The sequence below is a fragment of the Callithrix jacchus genome, chromosome 9 (assembly GCF_049354715.1).
Source record: "Callithrix jacchus isolate 240 chromosome 9, calJac240_pri, whole genome shotgun sequence".
Classification (NCBI taxonomy): Eukaryota; Metazoa; Chordata; class Mammalia; order Primates; family Cebidae; genus Callithrix; species Callithrix jacchus.
This window is the reverse complement of record NC_133510.1, coordinates 113,031,965-113,051,193: the sequence shown is the minus strand read 5'-3', so window position 1 is coordinate 113,051,193 and position 19,229 is coordinate 113,031,965. Positions and strand designations below refer to the sequence as shown.

Here is a 19,229-nt window from a genome sequence, read left to right as displayed (position 1 = left end):
AAGGCAGGTATAAAAGGTTAATAAAAATATCAGCTTTAAATATAAAATTGCTATAATATTATTCTTGGGAATGAAAATTAATGATAATGAAAATATTTTTAAATTTCCCATCTAAATGTTTATATAATGAAGACATAAACTCATTGGTCAATTTATATTTATTATTTATATGTTTAAGTTACTTCATTTGCTAATCAATTGACTATGTTTTCATAATATCATGTGGATTAAGTAACAGCATAACATTCCGTAATTCCTCAGAACAATATCTCATAAGAGTTGTCAACTCAGCACAGGTAAATTTAAGAGTTAATAGTGGGATGCTACAGAAAGCAGTTCACATAATTTTACAGGACTGGGGATCAGATAAAATTGAGAGCTATAAAAAGATGATTCTCACTTACTTTAGATTCAAGTTCAAGAAGATCAGAATGGCCCATAGCTGGCTCAGAAACTACTTTTTGTAAAAAATGTAATTCCTTTTTCTTGTTTTCTATTTCTTTAGGAAATTTTTCAGTTACCATATATAAATTAAATTTTATCTCCGCCTCTAGCCTCTTCATTAAACCTTTAAAAATAAAATAAATAAATATTCAGCCGAAAAGAGTAGGTACAGTGATACTCTGTATACGATTTTAAATATAAGGCCTGGATAGGACATATCTGTTGAAAACAATCTGTATACTATCTAGCATAGTACAATAAAATATTGACCACTGAAATATTTTATTGTTTATTAGAATGAAAATAAAGGTACAATTTGCATGAAAGAATATCTAAATAATTATAGAAAAAGTATTAGTATGACCTTTTCAAATTATAACCTAATTATTTTATATTCCACAATACACAAAAATAACATTTGCAGAGCCAGATATATTGTTGGGTCATATTTTACCTTCTGAGTATTTAAGAAATCCATGAACCATACCAGGCACTGTGGCTCACACCTGTAATGCCAGCACTTTAGGAGGCTGAGGTGGGTGGATCATGAGGTCAGGAGTTTGAGACCAGCCTGGCCAATATGGTGAAACCCAGTCTCTGCTAAAAATATAAAAAAATTACCTGGGTGTGGTGGCATGGGCCTGTAGTCCCAGCTGCTCAGGAGGCTGAGGCAAGAGAATTGCTTGAACCCAGGAGGTGGAGGTTGCAGTGAGCTGAGATTGCACCACTGCACTCCAGCCTGGGCGACAGAGTGAGACTCCATCTCAAAAAGAAAAAGAAAAAGAAATCCCTGAACTGAATAACACAAATAAAATCTAACCCAGGTGCTCTTATACAGATCATCATGTATTTTTTTTTCTTTTGGAATACTTTTGATGCAGTATATATATATGTGTGTGTGTGTGTGTGTGTGTAGTATGTATATTATGTATATATACACTATATACGATATGTATATAGTATATATATAGTATACACACACGTGTGTGTGTGTATATATATTTTTTATTTTTTATTTTTTTGAGACAGGGTCTTGCTCTGTTAGGCTACAGTGCAGTGGCACTATCTCAGCTCACTACAACCTCAACCTTCACAGCTCAGGTGATCCTCCCACTTTAGCCTCCTGTGCAGCTAGACGTACCACAAGCGTACGTCACTAAGCCCAGGTAATTTTTGTATTTTCTTTTGTAGAGACGAGGTTTTGCCATGTTGCCCAGGCTGGTCTCTAACTCCTGGGCTTGAGCAATCACCTGCCTCAGTCTCTCAAAGTGCTGGGATTACAGGCATGAGCCACTGCACCAAGCGCAATTTACATTTCTATTATAACAGTTCATAAATGGTAATTCATTTTTTGTCAGCTTCAAGCCAATGAAGACATTACTAAAAGTAACATAAGTTAAAATCTAAAAAAGAGAAACAGGTCAGGTGGATGGCTCACGCCTGTAATCCCAGCAATTTGGGAGGCTGAGGTGGGTGGATCACCTAGGTCAAGAGCTTGCGAGCAGCCTGGGCAACATGGCGAAACCCCATCTCTACTAAAAACACAAAAATTAGCCAGGCATGGTGGCATATGCCTGTAGTCTCACCTACTTGGGAGGCTGAGGAATAAGAATTGCTTGAACCCAGGAGGTAGAGGATGCAGTGAACCGAGATCGCATCACTGCACTCCAGCCTGGACAACAGAGGAAGGCTGTCTCAAAAAAAGAAAAGAAAAAGGAAATGAAGTATCTATCTATACATAAATGTTTTAGGTTTTCCATGTTTTGGCATTTTTTATTTTATAAAGTATTATTAGTTTACAGTTAAGAAGCAATTTATATTAAGATTTTAGTTTATTTTTGCAGATGGACAACTAAACACACAGATTTTCAGTGAATAATGTTTTTTTTATAAATTCCCAGCCTAGCGAGATTTACAAAATTTCAGATCTTTCCATTTATACATTTACAAATTATGACTTGAATTTCTTTTTTTGAGACAAAGTCTCGCTTTGTCACTCAGGCTGGAGTGTAGTGGCGCATTCTGAGTTCACTGCATCCTCTGCCTTCGGGGTTCAAGTGATTCTCTTGCCTCAGCCTCCTGAGTAGCTGGAATTAGTTGCACACTATCAGCCTGGCTAATTTTTTGTATTTTTAGTAGAGACAGGTTTCACCATGTTGTCCAGGCTGGTCTCAAACTCTTGACCTCAAGTGATCCACCTGCCTTGGCCTCCCAAAGTGCTGGGATTAAAAGCATGAGCTACTGCATCTGGCCTGGCTTGAATTCTTAACACATGGGGTTTTGGGTTTAAGTAATCTATATACAAGATTGCATAACACATCTGTCCCAAAGCCTTAAAACTATTTTTAGTTCCATTGTGCTAACCATATATTAACATGTAAACTTTTATTAACTGCAAATTCTAAGTTTTCCATTAATTATTTCACTATTCCTTCTTCTTTCAGGATTGGAGAAAGGAAGAGAAGAGAAAGTATTTAATAAATCACACTGTAATTAGTCATTCCTATGTGGTTTTCAATTAAATCTACATCCTGGCTTCTCTGACTGTTAGATGTCCAGCTTTTCCATCCTCAGGTTCTTAAACATACCTCATGTAACTGGAGATGCATGGAATAAAAGTCTATGTTTTTAAAGATTTAAAATTCTTAAATAATGTTTTCTCTATTTAAAAAAGTTTCTAATTCTAGAAAATATAAACTGGTTTATAGCGACAGAAAGCAAATCCATGGTTGCCTGGGGAGGGACAGAGAGGCAGAAGGGGCAAGAGTGAGACATTAAAAAGAATCAATGAAAATGTTCAGGGGTGACGGATAGGTGTGTGATCTTGATTAAAAGCTGATGGTTTCACCAGTGTATACATTTGTCAAAATTAATCAAGAATATGCTTTAGTGTGGGGAGAGGGGAAGGGAAGGGAGAACATTCAGACAAATACCTAATGCATTTGGAGCTGAAAACCTAGATGACAGGTTGATGGGTGCAGCAAACCACCATGGCACATGTATACCTATGTAACAAACCTGCATGTTCAGAACATGTAACCCAAAACTTAAAGTAAAACTTAAAAAGGTTTTTTTTTAAAAAAGAATACACTTAAAATACATACTATTTGTTTATTGAGACAAGGTCTTGCTCTGTCATCTAGGCTGGAGTACAGTGGCACAATCATAGCTGGAGTGCAGTGGCACAATCGCAGCTCACTTTAACCTCGAACTCTCAGGCTCAAGTGATCCTCCTGCCTCAGCCTCCTGGATAGCCAGGATTATAGGCATGTACCATCATGCCCAGCTAATTTTTTATTTTTTGTAGAGATGGGGTCTTGCTATGTTGCCCAAGCTGGTCTCAAACTCCTGGGCTCAGGCAATCCTCTTACCTTGGCCTCCTGAAGGGGTAGGATTATAGGCGTGAGTCACTGAACCACCACAAATATGTGCAGCTTTTACTTTTCTTTTTCTTTTTTTTTTTTGAGAAAGAGTCTCCCTCTGTTACTTAGGCTAGAGTGCAGTGGCACAATCTCAGTTCACTGCAACCTCCACCTCCCGTGCTCAAGTGATCCTCTACCTCAGCCTCTCAAAGTAAGGGGCTAGGACTACAAGTGTGCACCACCACACCTGGCTAATTTTTGTATTTTTTGTGGAGACAGGGTTTTGCCATGTTTCCCAGGCTGGTCTTGAACTCCTGGGATCAAGTGATCTCACCTTTGCCTCCTAAAATGTTGGGATCACAGGTGTGAACCACTGTAACAGGTCTTGTGTGGTTTATTTTATGTCAGTGTTACCTCAAAAAAGCTATTTAAAACATAAAAACCAAGTTTCCATCAAATTTTAAATAACTCTCTTAAAAAATTTAACTTAGACCTTGAAAATCATTCTTACGTTTCTATGAAAATTTTAAAGGCATTATCTTTCAAAATCCTGGAGAAATTAAATTTAAGATCACTAAGATGTCAGCAAACTTTTATATTAAAAACCCTTTGAAAACATCTCATTGATCCTACTATAATCAAATGAGTGTCTTTTATATAATAAATCTCACAAATATTTGGAGTTAAAAGATGATTAACCTCAGATGGGCGCAGTGGCTCACATCTGTAAGCCTAGCACTTTGAGAGGCTGAGGCAGGCAGATCACCTGAGATTGGGAGTAACAGGCATGGCGAAACCCTGTCTCTACTGAAAATACAAAATTAGCCGGATGTGGTGGCACATGCCTGTAACTTCAACTACTCAGGAGGCTGAGGCAGGAGAACTGCTGGAACCCAGGAGGCAGAGGTTGCAGTGAGCCAAGATCACGCCATTGCACTCCAGCCTGGGCAACAAGAGCAAAACTCCATCTCAAAAAAAAAGATGATTAACTTCAGTGAATGTTGTATAATATGGCTGTTACTCTGCAAAAACACAAACTACATTGTCATACCGAAAATATTTTTTGTTATTTAAGTAAATATTAGCTTTTATAAGCCTTTTTTGTTACTGAAAAGTTAGAGCTTATTAAACTAAACACCTGGATCAATTAAATATGTTTAATCTACCCTTTCCCTAGGCTGTGAACATATCACTTATGACTTTTCCACTTCCCAGAAAGACGTCAACAAAGTAGGAACTCAACCTCCTTCTCCCTGCTCTTACAGAATTTCATAGATTACCACAGAATGGTGAATCAACCCTCTAACAGCTATTTACCTTGGAATACTTCTCCAATACAAATGAGAGCTTTCAGCTACTCTTTCAGTTTGTGTGGTCTCCCTTCTGACAAGCAAAAACACGTTTTAAAATGCCTAGGTTGGGGCCGGGCATGGTGGCTCAAGCCTGTAATCCCAGCACTTTGGGAGGCCAAGATGGGTGGATCACGAGGTCGAGAGATCAAGACCATCCTGGTCAACATGGTGAAACCCCGTCTCTACTAAAAATACAAAAAATTAGCTGGCATGGTGGCGTGTGCCTGTAATCCCAGCTACTCGGGAGGCTGAGGCAGGAGAATTGCCTGAATCCAGGAGGCGGAGGTTGCAGTGAGCCGAGATCGCGCCATTGCACTCCAGCCTGGGTAACAAGAGCAAAACTCCGTCTCAAAATAAAAAAAAAATTAAAAATTAAAAAAATGCCTAGGTTGGATCTGGTGGTATAATCTGGGCTGTTAGGACAGTTTATCCTCTGTAAGCTAATATAAGAACAGAGCCAGAGATATCCACGTCATTAGCACTGTTATTCTACAAACCAAAATACGAAAAACATTCAGTTTTGAGGATCCAGTAAATTCTATTTGTTTTCTTTATAGCCCTCGCTTTAAAACAATGATTCATAATTTTTCCATCCATCATTTTCACAACATCCATGCTAAGTCCTTTATTTATTTATTTTTTTGAGATAGATTCTCACTCTGTCGCCCAGGTTGGAGTGCCACGGTGCGATCTCAGCTCACCGCAACCTCTGCCTCCTGGGTTCAAAATACCCGGCTAATTTTTTTGTATTTTTAGTAGAAACAGGGTTTCATCATGTTGGCCAGGCCGATCTCAAACTCCTGATCTCAAGTGATCCACCCACCTTATCCTCCCAAAGTGTGGGTGTGAGCCACTACCCCTGGCCATGCTAAGTCCTTTATATAAGCACAAATCAGACAGCCTCCTTCCACAATTGTTATCACTATCTTCACTCTTTGACGGGAAAAACTGGTTAGGACATTTTTGTTGTTGTTTTTGAGATGGAGTCTTGCTCTGCTGTCCAGGCTGGAGTGCAGTGGTGTGATCTCAGCTTACTGCAACCTCCAGCTCCCGGATTCAAGTGATTCTCCTGCCTCAGCCTCCTGAGTAGATGGGATTACAGGTGCCTGCCATCACGCCTGGCTAAGTTTTGTATTTTTAGTAGAGACAGGGTTTCACCATGTTGGTCTCGAACTCCTGACCTCAAATGATCCAGCCACCCCGGCCTCCCAAAGGGCTGGGATTGCAGCCATGAGCCACTGTACCTGGCCATCTGGTTAGGAATTTTTAAAAACACCAGGTGAAAACCCAAGTATGTCTTCATCAGGACTCTCTTTCTCCAGCTAGGAAATTATACATTATACTCCAAAATGCTGAGACATCACCTGATGATAATTAATTCCCACAAATTGATTTTTTAGGAAGATCTTAATTTAAATTAATATTTTCTAATCACCTATACCATATAATAATTTCCACTTACTTTCAGGTTTTGCATCTGCTGCAGTTTGGCGCATGCCTTTCAGTTGGTTTTGTACTCTTTGCAATCTCTGCACTGCATGAAATAGCTTTAAAATACAATTAAATCGATTACTTGCTTAGTCTATTGAAGCTTACCTCTCATTTAGGCAAGCAATGGAAAATACAAGTTCCATATAATTCTTATGATATAAAAGGAACAAAATAAGAACTCAGAAAATTCCCATATTAAACCCAAAATGTAACTGGTTATCTCAATACCTTTTCACTTAAATTTTTTAAAGAAGTTTTCAGAAATTTTTATTTATTCAATTTGCAGATTAAGGAAAAATACTTATCAAAGAAACACAGGCACCAGATTTTTCTTGTTATACACGGTTTTCTTAATGCTGAGTAATGTTAACATTCTCACAGAGATGTTTCAGAATCACAAGCAGATGCCAAGTAACCATTCAGGGCTCAGGCAATGCAGCTTACTGCTGCAGTGAAACTACTTCAATGTCAAGTCAAGTGCCAGGAGAGCCAAACATCTAAACTGCTGATTTAGTAGTAAATGATGCTTATGTGAATTATATTTTTAATGTATAAGACTACTCAGATTTTAAGATAGATTTTTAATAAGTAAAAGTAGTAATTTCTGAGCAAATTATTTTTTCTTTAAGGCAAAGTTTAAAAACATGGAGTGTAGGTGATTTTGAGCCTTTTCAGGACTTATTTGCCACTGCGGTAAATTGCAGAGGGTACTATGATCAATGGAATAAAAATAATGGTCTCATAGCCCTGGAATCTAAAGGCATCCTTTAGAGATTCTAGAAATTTTATTAGCAGTTAATCTTACTTTTAACATTACAATGACTCTTTTGTAATGTTGGAACAACATGAGGTAAGCATAGGCCAAAAGACAATGTATAGATACAATTCAGAGTGTAAAACCCAAAAAGTGGTATTGTTGCTGCAAAATATCTTAATTAAAAGAGTATTCCGTTATGTTAGCAAAAGGAATTTGAACGTCTACAACTCTAAAACTCTTTTCTTTACATTTGGATTATCAGAAGGAACTATTTCTTTCGTATTGAGAATATAAACTTTTATGTGGATACCTGATTCTTTTGTTCCTGTTTCTGTTGTGCAAGATATTCTTCCCTCTCTTTTTCAACTCGAAGTTGCCATGCTATTTTAATCATCCATTGATGATTCTGAGCTGTCTCCACCTACAGTAAGGGAATAAGTAGTGCATGTTACTGTCAGGTTTGAGGAAAAAAATTAACATGTCATGTGACTCAGACATCCACTTATCATTTCTTTTCGGTAAACAGTACTCCCTAGAGATGACAGTAAAGCTCTAGACTCCAGGTCCTTGAAAGTGTTGGGCTACTGCCTAGGGAGATTCCCTTTCTGTCAGTGTTATTTGAGTCCATCCTCAGATGTACACTCATGCTTGGCTGAATCTTTATTTGCATTCCTAAGTCTTTGCAAGTCCTTGGGACTTGGGGCCAAAGTCTTACAGGGTTAATTCTGCCTTACCCTTTTCTTCAAATGTTCAACTCTCTTAATGAGCTGATCCTTTTCTTCTTCCATTGCACTGATATCCTAAAAAGTGGCAAAGAAGACATTATAAGAAAAAGTATTCTCAGTCTGTAGGATACAGATAAGGTTTTATTTTGATTATGCATTTAACATTTTCATCATTTATAACCAGAGCATTAACAACCAAGATCTTCTTTTGGATGAAGGTCATTTATATTTTTCCCTCAGGGCTCTTTATGCAGGGTAATTTTTTTGGCAGCTTGGTGTTCATCTAGAAATGCAACAAAAATCAGTTATAATGCAGCAAGGTACAGCTGCCAACCAGCACATTTGTGTTCTGATTCCAAATATGGGCACATGATTTTTGAAAAATCTACTATAATGGAAAGTGTGCAGGTCTAAATACATGAGCAACAGCTGCTGACATCCCATCTGCTCTGTTAAATATCAAACCATATAGTCTGCCAATTTTCCATCAAAATTATTTTTAAGGCTATGGTATTTTCAAGATATAAATTTGTGCCTGGTTCTGCCAATTAACCAATTCCCTCTCTGAAAAGAAAGACTTCAAAAACAAACTTCCTTCCTGTTAACCAGTTTCATAGTATTTTGTTATGAAAACAAATAGGTCAGGTATGGTGGCTCATGCCTGTGATCCCAGCACTTTGGGAGGCTGAGGTGGGTGGATCATGAGGTCAGGAGATTGAGACCATCCTGGCTAACATGGTAATACCCCGTCCCTACTAAAAATACAAAAAATTAGCCAGGCATGGTGGCACACATCTGTAGTCCCAGCTACTCGGGAGGCTGAGGCAGGAGAATCACTTGAACCCACGAGGTAGAGGTTGCAGTGAGCCGAGGTTGCACCACTGCACTCCAGCCTGGGTGACAGAGCAAGACCCCACCTCGAAAAAATAAAATAAAATAAAATAAATAAAAATTTAAAAACTCTTCCTAAATCTAAAAAACTAATAGCATAACTATCACAGTAATACTAAAGGTAAAATAAAATATACATGGTAGCCAGTATTGATAGAATTTGGAAAAATGGGCACTCTTACTCATTCCTGATAGCATTGTACTAAAAAACTGTATCAAAAGTCTTAAAATACAGCCAGGCCAACATGGTGAAACTTTATCTCTACTAAAAATACAAAATTAGCTGGGCATGGTGGTGAGTGCCTGTAATCCCAGCTACTTGGGAGGCTGAGGCAGGAGGATCACATGAACCTGGCAAGTGGCGGTTGCAGTGAGCCAAGACCACGCCACTGCACTCCAGCCCGGGCAACAGAGTACAACTTTGTCTCAAAAAAAAAAAAAAAGTCTTAAAATAAATGTTCATCCCTTCTAGCCCAGTAATTTTATTATCTGGTGATTTGTCCTAATAAAACATTCATGAAAAGTCATCATCTATAAAGATTCTCGTTAATGCAAGTTATGACTAAAATTTGGAAACAACAAAAATGAAGATTGTTAAATAAATCACAGCATAATACAATGAAAATCATGAAAAGTTATGCAGAAGAATGTTTAATGACATGAGTAAAAGTGCTAATACGGCATTACTTGAAAGAAGGAGATTATAACATTTATCTACAGAATACCAAGAAAAAGATTTAAATATATTTATCAAAATGTCAACTATAGTTGTCTCTAGGGCATGAGATTATGAGTGAATTATTTTTTCTTTTCTTTTTTATTTTTTTGAGACAAGGTCTCACTCTGTCACCCAGCTAGAGTATAGTGGTACAACCACAGCTCACTGCAACCTTGAACTCCCAGGCTCTAGTGATCATTCTGCCTCAGCTTCCTGAGTAGCTGGGACTATAGGTGTGTACCACCAAGCCTGGCTAATTGCGTGAGTGTGTGTGCGTGTGTGTGTGTGTGTGTGTGTGTGTAGACAGGGTCTTGCCATCTTGCCTGGGCTGGTCTCAAACTCTTGGGCCCAAGTGATCCTCCAGCCTCAGCCACCCAAAGTGTTGGTATCACAGGCATGAGCTGCCACGCCTGGCCTACTAAAGTATACTTGAACATATGATTTGTAGAAAATTTAGAAAATATGATTAAACAAGAAATAGAGGATAGGTGCAGCAGTGGTTCATGCCTATAAGCCCAGCACTTTGAAAAGCCAAGGTGGGAGAATAGATTGAGCCCAGGAGTTCAAGACCAGCCTGGCCAGATGGTGAAATCCCAGCTCTACAAAAAATACAAAAATTAGCTAGGCATAGTGGTGTGTACCTGCAGTCCCAACTACGCAGGAAGCTCAGGCAGGTTTGAGCCTGGGAGGTCAAGACTACAGTGAGCTGTGATCACACCACCGTGTACTCCAGTCTGGGTGACAGAGTGAGACCCTGTCTCTAAAAAAAAAAGGAGAAAACTTTAGTAATAATGAATGAAATTAAAACACAGACTCTAGGTCTTTTTATTATCCTGGTTTACTTACAGGACATAATGGAGGAACAGTAGATGGACATCTATCATTCTTCTTCTGTACTATAAGTAACTACTCATTGTGACTTTACCAGAGTCTCATGAATTTCTTCAGTAAGGAACTACCAAAAGTCCCACAAAATAAAATGTACCATTTGCTATCACTAGTCTCCATACAGTCTTAAGACCCATACTGAATTAAGCAAAAACAAAAATGCTAAATCCAATATTATTCAAATCTCAAAAATTTGTTATTGTTTTCTTTCCTTTACCTTTCTTATTTCTGCTGTAGAATATCCAGATGTCTTGAGCTGCTCATATTCTTTATGCAAAGTTTTAAAGGTTTCCATTAACTCTTCATACTAAAAGAATAAGTTAATAAATTATAAACTAGTAACTAGATCCAGTTGAGTTTTCTTAATCAGGTTATCTACTAACTTACAGTGATTACTCAAGTCATTGTAAGAACAGCATTAAAAATACAAAAACACATCCTTAAATATTTATATAGCATACAAAAAAAGTACATCTCTACCATCACAACACTAAATACTTCTCTATCTCATTTCTGGTTACTTTCTCACCTCAAACTCTACACTCTAGCTATGCTGATGTCTGAGTCCGTGAACATTCCCTGTTCTCGCCTCCAGCTTATACATCTATGACTCCCTCACCTGTAAATGAAGCAACTGCTATTCATCCTTCAGGTCTTAACATACATTCCACTATTATCAGAGAAACCTTCTCTGGCCCTGTATCTAGCCTATCAAGAGTAGATATCATGCACAATTATAACTATTATAATTTCCTGTCTGTCTCCCTCCATTATATAGTGAAAGCCAAGAGGAAAAGAATCATATTCATTGTGTACAGCCCTGTATCCCTGGGGCCTAGCACAGTACATAACCCATGTAGGTGTTTAATATAAAGTAGTTGAATGGGCCAGGCATGGTGGCTCACACCTGTAATCCTAGCACTTTGGGAGGCCAAGGCAGATGGATCACTTGAGATCAGGAGTTCAAGACCAGCCTAGCCAACATGGTGAAACCCTGTCTCTACCAAAAATACATAAAATTAACTGGGCATGGTGGCACACACCTGTAATCCTAGCTACTCAGGAGACTGAGGCAGGAGAGTTGCTTGAACCTGGGAAGCAGAGGTTACAGTGAGCTGAGATTGTCATTGTACTCCAGCCTGAGCAACAGAACGAGACTCAGTCTCAAAAAAAAAAAAAAAAGTAGTTGAATGAATGAAAAAAATCCTGTTACCTAAAAATGTTTTAAAATAGTTTTGTTGTTGTTTTTTAGACAGGGTCTCACTCTGTCACCCTGGCTGGAGGGCAGTGGTACCATCACAGCACATTGAAGCCTCAACCTCCCTGGGCTTGCTTAGGTGATCCTCCCACCTCAGCTTCCCAAGTAGTTGGGACTACAAGCTTATGCCATCAGGTTGGGCTAATTTTTGTATTTTTGGAGAGATGGGTTTCAACATGTTGCCCAGGCTGGTCTTGAACTACTGAGCTCAAGCAATCTGCCTGCCTTGACCTCCCAAAGTGCTAGGATTACAGGCATGAGACACTGTGCCTGGCCAAAAAGTTATTTTGATGGGGAATGACAAGAATAACATTTTTCTTCATCATATCTTATAAATCTACAAATTATTAATTCTACAATTCTTCCTTCAGAAAGATAATACACATTTTTATTAGGATCCCTGAAATGACTGCCTAAATGTATAAATCATTATATATTATAAATCACTGTGTGTGTATATCTCTTTCTCTCATATATATATATATGTGTGTGTATGTGTATATATATATATGTGTGTGTGTGTGTGTGTGTGTGTATATATATATATATATATATATATATATATATATATGGAGAGAGAGAGAGAGAGGCCCACCATATATGCTTGAAGATGTCTTTATTATCATTAATTCTTGCATTAATTAGCTGAGCATATTTAGCAAAAACTTAATCAGGCAGTGTACGGTGGTTCACGCCTGTAATCCCAGCACTTTGGGAGACAGAAGTGGGCGGATCACAGTGTCAGGAGTTCAAAACCAGCCTGGTGAACATGGTGAAACCCCATCTCTACCAAAAATTAGCTGTGCATGGTGGCAAGCACCTGTAATCCCAGCTGCTTGGGAGACTGAGGCAGGAGAACTACTTGAACCCGGGAGGTGGAGGTTGCAGTGAGTCACAATGGCGCCCATGCACTTCATGCAGGCTGGGCAACAGAACAATACTCTGTCTCAGAAGAAAAAAAAAAGACTTAATCAACTTCCTCTAGATAAACTAGTTTTTATCAGATTTATCAATGGTGGGAGCCTAGGAAGGAGAAAGTATACAGTTACACTTTTCTATTTCCCACATTGTGTAAAATATTCAAAGGTAAGGACAAGTAGACAGGTGGTCTCATTCTGCTGTGCTTCTCCCATGGCAACTACTGTGACATTTGACATAATTATTTGCAAATATACTGCCTTAAGATATCAATATTGACCTATTTTGAGTTACTGCCATGTCCACCCAAAATAGCACAACATATGGATAAAAATAAAAATAATCAGTTATTGCGACTCAATCCAGATACTGAGTTCACATTAGAAGTGACTATACAAAATCTGGAAGAAAATAAAGATGGATAAGACATGACACCTGTCTCCATGGACCTCAGAATTTATTGGGAAAGACAGACTGACAAACTATTCACAACAATTTGGCAGAAATCAGTTTATGTAAGTGCTATGGAATAAAAGTGTGAAACATTAAACAGAGCACTTTTTTTTTTTTTGAGACGGAGTTTTGCTCTTGTTACCCAGGCTGGAGTGCAATGGCGCGATCTCAGCTCACCGCAACCTCCGCCTCCTGGGTTCAGGCAATTCTCCTGCCTCAGCCTCCCGAGTAGCTGGGATTACAGGCACGCGCCACCATGCCCAGCTAATTTTTTGTATTTTTAGTAGAGACGGGGTTTCACCATGTTGACCAGGATGGTCTCGATCTCTCGACCTCGTGATCCACCCGCCTCGGCCTCCCAAAAGTGCTGGGATTACAGGCTTGAGCCTCCACGCCCGGCCCAGAAGCACTTTTTAAAAAAAAATCAAAGTCCTTTTAAATCTAAGCCTAGTTTCTTTCTCCCTAACAGTCTTTGGCCAAAAACGTGCTTAGGGATCTCAGGATCAGAAGCCAGACAGCTAGAACCCTCAGTACTCAAGAGCTTTAAGACCTTATGCCAGAGCAGAGTGTTATTCCAAAACTCTGCGAGAAAGGTGCACTGAGATTTCAAACTCTGGAATCTATCTCTACCCTCTGTCTGATTGCGAAGTCCTTTGAGACTGCAAGCCTAGCTTCTTTGCCTGCTTCTTTCCAGGGGCTCACATGTCCCAATTTGCCTGGGATAGTGTCAATTTAAACCGTTTGTCTTGGTGTAATTGTTACGATAGTCTGTTTCTCTGTGATTTGGATAACAAACTATGTAGTCACTTTACTGATGAATAAAGTACTATGTAGACTTAACCCAGTATCATATCTACCCACAATTGCTAAATAAATTATTCTAAAACCTGAATATCAGGGTTTTTTTCTATTCACATACTCCTATTACTGAAATGATATTTGTGTGCAAAAGCCATTATCTTGAGATGTGGTCACAGTTGAACATTGCAACTACTACAAGTTCTCAGTGATGTTCTGGCTGAGATTGACCCAAAGGTCAATTTTTTTATCATCTTGTGCCACTTGGAACTACAAAGCCAGCATATAAGAAAGATTAACATGTATATGAATAGTACACCTTGAAATACATTACAGTTTCACTGTATCATTTATGTATAGTTTACCTGTTTATTGGTGTCAGCCACAGTTTCATCCTGAAGAAACTCAGTTGGTACCTCAAGTTTTATTAAAAAACGAGCTAAATACGCTCTTTTCTTCAGTTCATTAGGCCTCTGAAGAAGCCAGTGGAGCACTGGGTAAATTACAGGCTTACTTCCAATCACCAAACCCTGACGAAAAGTACTCCTAAGACAGAGAAACACACACACACACACTTAACGTGAAGAGAGACAGCATTTGCTCAAAATGCTATCTGATTTGCAATTCCAGATTGCTTTCTGTAACGTTCTTAAAAAGATAAATTCAAGGCTTTTTTTTTTTTTTTTTGAGACAGGGTCTCACCTTATTGCCCAGGCTGGAGTACAGTGGCACAATCACAGCTCACCACAGCCTTAACCTCCTGTCTCAGGTGATCCTCCTACCTTAGCTTCCCAAGTAGCTAGGAATAGAGGCACCAACTATCATGTCCAACTGATTTTTTTTTTGGTATTTTTTGTAGAGACAGCGTTTTGCCATGTTGCCCAAGCTGGTCTCGAACCCCTGAGCTCAAGCAATCCTCCTACCTTGACCTCTCAAAGTGCTAGGATTAAAGGCGTGAGCTACCATGCCTGGCCCCAAGGCTATTCTAAAGTCGGTCTGTACGTTAGTTAGAAAGTAAGAAAAATTAGGCCCTCAATATATCATTGGCATATCCAAGGAAGTTGTGTTTAAGCTGTTTTTATCTAGGTTGGCAGATAAATGATAGAAAGGTAGGGTAGATTTACCAGAAGTTTGATTAGGGGAAAGAACTGACCCACTTAAGACTTCTAAGTTTGGTTATAGATGGTTTGAGATTATTTTGAAACTTGGTGATGTTCTCAGGCCATCAAATTAGGGAAACGAGGTATTACCTAAAAAGATTGATTGCAGTATATGAAAGTTTGGATATCAAAGCATAATTAAAAAAACTCAATACACGATCAGATTCTTACATGTCTGTGGCATTTCCTGAAGCTTTGTATTTAAGAATACCAAGAAGGTTCAACATTCGTTTGGCTGTTTGCTCTGGCATCTCCTCTCTGATATCCACAAGTTGCTAACAAAGAAATTGAAAAAATATGGCATTGTCGTATATGTAACAAAGGACAATATTTAAACTCATTGACAAAATTGTTCTGCTAGAGCTTAACAGCACAATGGTCTCTTCAGAAAACAGATTAAGGATGGAGGCCCCCAAATTCCAAGTGAGGGTGTACCCAAGTCAGATCAAGATTCATATTAAGAATGTTAAGTTTCAAAAAAAGTATCCAGTGGAAAGGACCAGTGTATGAGAGACATGAACTAACTTGCAACACAATAAAACCTTTTGTAAAAGCATTTTCATTCCATAACCAAATCTATTTATGTCTGGAAGCAGAGAAATAATTTCTAAATAAGGTACTAGTAGATAATTTAATTTTTGAGCTATCAGAGACACATTATGGATCATTTACTATTACTTTACAGACATGGAAAATAAGGCCCAGAGAGATTAAATAATTTGTCCAAGACTCACAGCTATTTAGAGGCAGAAACTGGCTTTCTGCTACCCATCAAAAAGAAAGAGAAAACTCTTACCTTTGGGTCAATCTCAGCCAGAACATCACTGAGAACTTGTAATAGTTGCATTGGCTCCAAGGAATCAAACGTGATTAAATTATAGTTCTTCCTAAAAGGCTCCTTATTGAGACTGTCCACAATGAATTTAATTTGATCACTCATAATTAGGTCTTATAATTTTAACTAAAGAGTAAAAATAGAAAAAAATTTCCTCAATACTGGTAACAAAAGTTCTGGGAAAAAATTAGAATTAAGTTCATATAATGTAGGCATGAAAAGTATAATTCTACATGGCATATGAAAAGGGTTTTGTTGAAAGAATTCCAAGTATAACAGCTTTATTATGAAAACTGCGGTATATACTGTTACTTTTAACATCAAATGCTTTGTATATGCATCTGGTGTAACAGTAATTATCTGAGTTAACATGGCCAGATGAATAATAAATCCTACCTACATTAATACCTCTCCCACTCAGTTGCATAATTTCTACCCAGGAATTAAACATCTGTTAGGCTGTAGACATGCATGTGAGATGTTTCCCCCAAATCTCCCAAAAAACATTGGGAGATTTTTACTTTAAAATTTAGATTTCCAGTTTCTCTTGAAAATCAGATCTGGCAACCGTGGGCTCACATTTGTGTGTGGCCACAAGCAACTGCAGCGGAGGAGAGGCTGCACACTTCAAGTACTCTTCATCCATTTCTGTTATTGGTGTGGCCCATACAAACCCACTCTGCTGCCCTAGAGTCATTCAGGCCTTCATTTCCCTTGGCCTTTAATGAGGCAACAGCCTCCTGTTGTCTGATCTCCACCTCTCCCCATTCCAAATAATCTGTCGGCTCCTTATTGCATACAAAACACAGTTAAAACTTTTTGGATTTCAAGACTCTTTATGATCTGGCACAACTTATCCTTTTTCAACTTTATTTCCAAATTGTCACCTTTCTACCCCTTCAAACTTCAGCCTGTAGAAACAATCACTGCTCCTTAATTTTTCCATCACTCTGCCTTTAGTTAATGTTGCTTTCTCTGTCTAAAACGATGGCTCATCCTTCCTTCATCTTCAGAGGTCCAAATCCCCCAACCATCTTTCAAGCCATGCCCACCAAATGCCAGTTCCCCCAGGAATCTTTCTCAAGCTATCCCCCAGGTTCTGCAGCAGAGTGCAACACCTGTCCTCCATAGCTGACAGCAATTTATTTGCACTTCTCTCCTAGCATTACTTCTGAAATTGTGCTATTCTTTAGGTACTCAACTCCTCTTCCCTGCTAAACTGTAAATTCCATATCTGTGTCCAATTCCATTTTAAACATCCACTATGTCTAAAACAGTGACTTCTTTCACCAGATTGAATGAACTTGTTCACAGGCCCAAGGCCAGAAACAACATAAGCCTAAATCTAAAGGAAATCAGGTTGGCAGTGAGAAGATCATAACTTTTAAAAAAAATTGAATATCTGATTTCTTAATTGCTGAAATAGCCTTATCTAGGTAAATGCTTTAAGGATTAAAAATTAATTAAAAGCCGGGCGCGGTGGCTCAAGCCTGTAATCCCAGCACTTTGGGAGGCCGAGGCAGGTGGATCACGAGGTCAACAGATCGAGACCATCCTGGTCAACATGGTGAAACCCCGTCTCTACCAAAAATTACAAAAAAATTAGCTGGGCACGGTGGCACGTGCCTGTAATCTCAGCTACTCAGGAGGCCGAGGCAGGAGAATTGCCTGAACCCAGGGGGCGGAGGTTGCGGTGAGCCGAGATCGCGCCATTGCCCTCCAGCCTGGGTAACAAGAGCAAAACTCCGTCTCAAAAAAAAAAAAATTAATTAAAAGGCCGGGCATGGTGGCTCACCCCTGTAATCCCAGCACTTTGGGAGGCCGAAGTGGGTGGATCATTTGAGGTCAGAATTAAAAAATGAATTGCTCCCAGGCACTGTCTCTCACGCCTGTAATGTCAGCACTTTGGGAGGCCGAGACGGGAGGATCACTTGAGGTCAGGTGTTCAAGATCAGCCTGGCCAATGTGGTGAAACCCCGTTGCTACTAAAAATACAAATATGAGCTGAATGCGGTGGCGAATGCCTGTAACCCCAGCTACTCTGGAGGCTGAGGCAGGATAATCGCTTGAACCTGAGAGGCAGAGATCGTGCCACTGCACTCCAACCTGAACAAAAGAGTAAGACTCCATCTCAAAAAAAAAAAGATATGATCATTTATCCACAAAGATGAAAAATTATGCACAAATATTATTTCTAAGAAATAATCAAAAGATGATAGAAAGGACAACCAACATGGCTTATAATAAATCTGAGGTTTCCTTTAAGCTATAAAAAGAAAATCTTTACGTAAGTTTTTTTTCAAAATCCACATTAGGAAGTGTTACTTTTCTACTGTTTAAAGTATTTTAAGTAAGAGTCCACGTCATAACCTTTGCCTGCAGAAATATGTATTTCATTTTAAATGATTTAGAAATTATCTAAAGGTCTATTCTCTTTTCCCTTAAAAAAAAATCTGGATAAACCAGTAAAATGTTCCCAGGAAGGCAAAAGAAACTTGTTGGGTTCCCCACAAGTCGCCCGCCAGCCAGCAATGGTCACTCGATAAGGACAAAGATGTACTGAACAGGTAGGCTGTCCGTGCCCAGCGGTCTCCGCGCTCCACAATTAGCAAAAGCAATTACTGTCCCTCTTCCGGCGCGAAGTCGCCGCGCTAATTTCCAAGCACTCACCCACAAACCAGCCGCAAGGGGCGGGGAGCAATGAAAACCAGGACGTGCGTGTTCTCTGGCACAATTTGGGACAGAAACCGTGCTGCCCGGGTCCCAGGCTGGCACGAGCGTCGACCCGCAGCCTCCTGGGAGTCCCAGAAATAGTCTCCCCCCACCCAGGATCGGGACAGAGGACAGGCGACCCCCACACCTGACCAGGCCTCTTGCGGGGGCTGCCCTGGGCCCCTGGACTGTTCATCCCGCCAGGGAGCGGCCTGGATCCGCACTAAGCCCAGCAAGGGCCCGATCCCCTAACTGGGGGCTTAACCGCGACGACTCCTTAAACCGGCGAGGTGCTGCACCAGAACCAAGAGGGGACAGGGGCTCTCTCCTGTTTCGGGTTCAGGGGAATTTCCGACCGCGAATTGGCGAGGTTACCTCAAATTCTCCTCAGGAAACCGTTTCCCCACCCCCCGGGAGGCACTCGGGCTCTAGAGGGCTCCTAGAGACTAGCTCCTTGGCAACGGTTG

At 39.5% G+C, this 19,229-nt stretch overlaps 1 protein-coding gene across 10 annotated transcripts in view; it reads right to left on the bottom strand.

Moving 5' to 3' along the window:
* The window catches only part of IFT81 (intraflagellar transport 81), a 103,221-nt gene extending 84,011 nt beyond the window's left edge, over positions 1 to 19,210 (bottom strand). For 4 of the 10 annotated variants that reach the window (XM_002752993.6, XM_009004606.6, XM_078337246.1 and 1 more), the window contains exons 1-9: positions 19,138 to 19,210; positions 16,012 to 16,176; positions 15,387 to 15,490; positions 14,421 to 14,601; positions 10,846 to 10,935; positions 8,141 to 8,206; positions 7,717 to 7,827; positions 6,621 to 6,705; positions 405 to 568 (exon numbers count right to left, since the gene is read on the bottom strand). In XM_002752993.6, coding sequence (XP_002753039.1) covers positions 405 to 568; positions 6,621 to 6,705; positions 7,717 to 7,827; positions 8,141 to 8,206; positions 10,846 to 10,935; positions 14,421 to 14,601; positions 15,387 to 15,490; positions 16,012 to 16,155 — 945 coding nt within the window. In that variant the 5' untranslated portion in view covers positions 16,156 to 16,176; positions 19,138 to 19,210. Of the gene's footprint in view, positions 1 to 404; positions 569 to 6,620; positions 6,706 to 7,716; positions 7,828 to 8,140; positions 8,207 to 10,845; positions 10,936 to 14,420; positions 14,602 to 15,386; positions 15,491 to 16,011; positions 16,177 to 18,720 lie in introns of all 10 variants that reach the window. The other 6 variants (XM_035257559.3, XM_078337247.1, XM_009004605.5 and 3 more) reach the window with 5 other exon arrangements.
* Between the last annotated feature and the right edge of the window lie 19 nt (positions 19,211 to 19,229).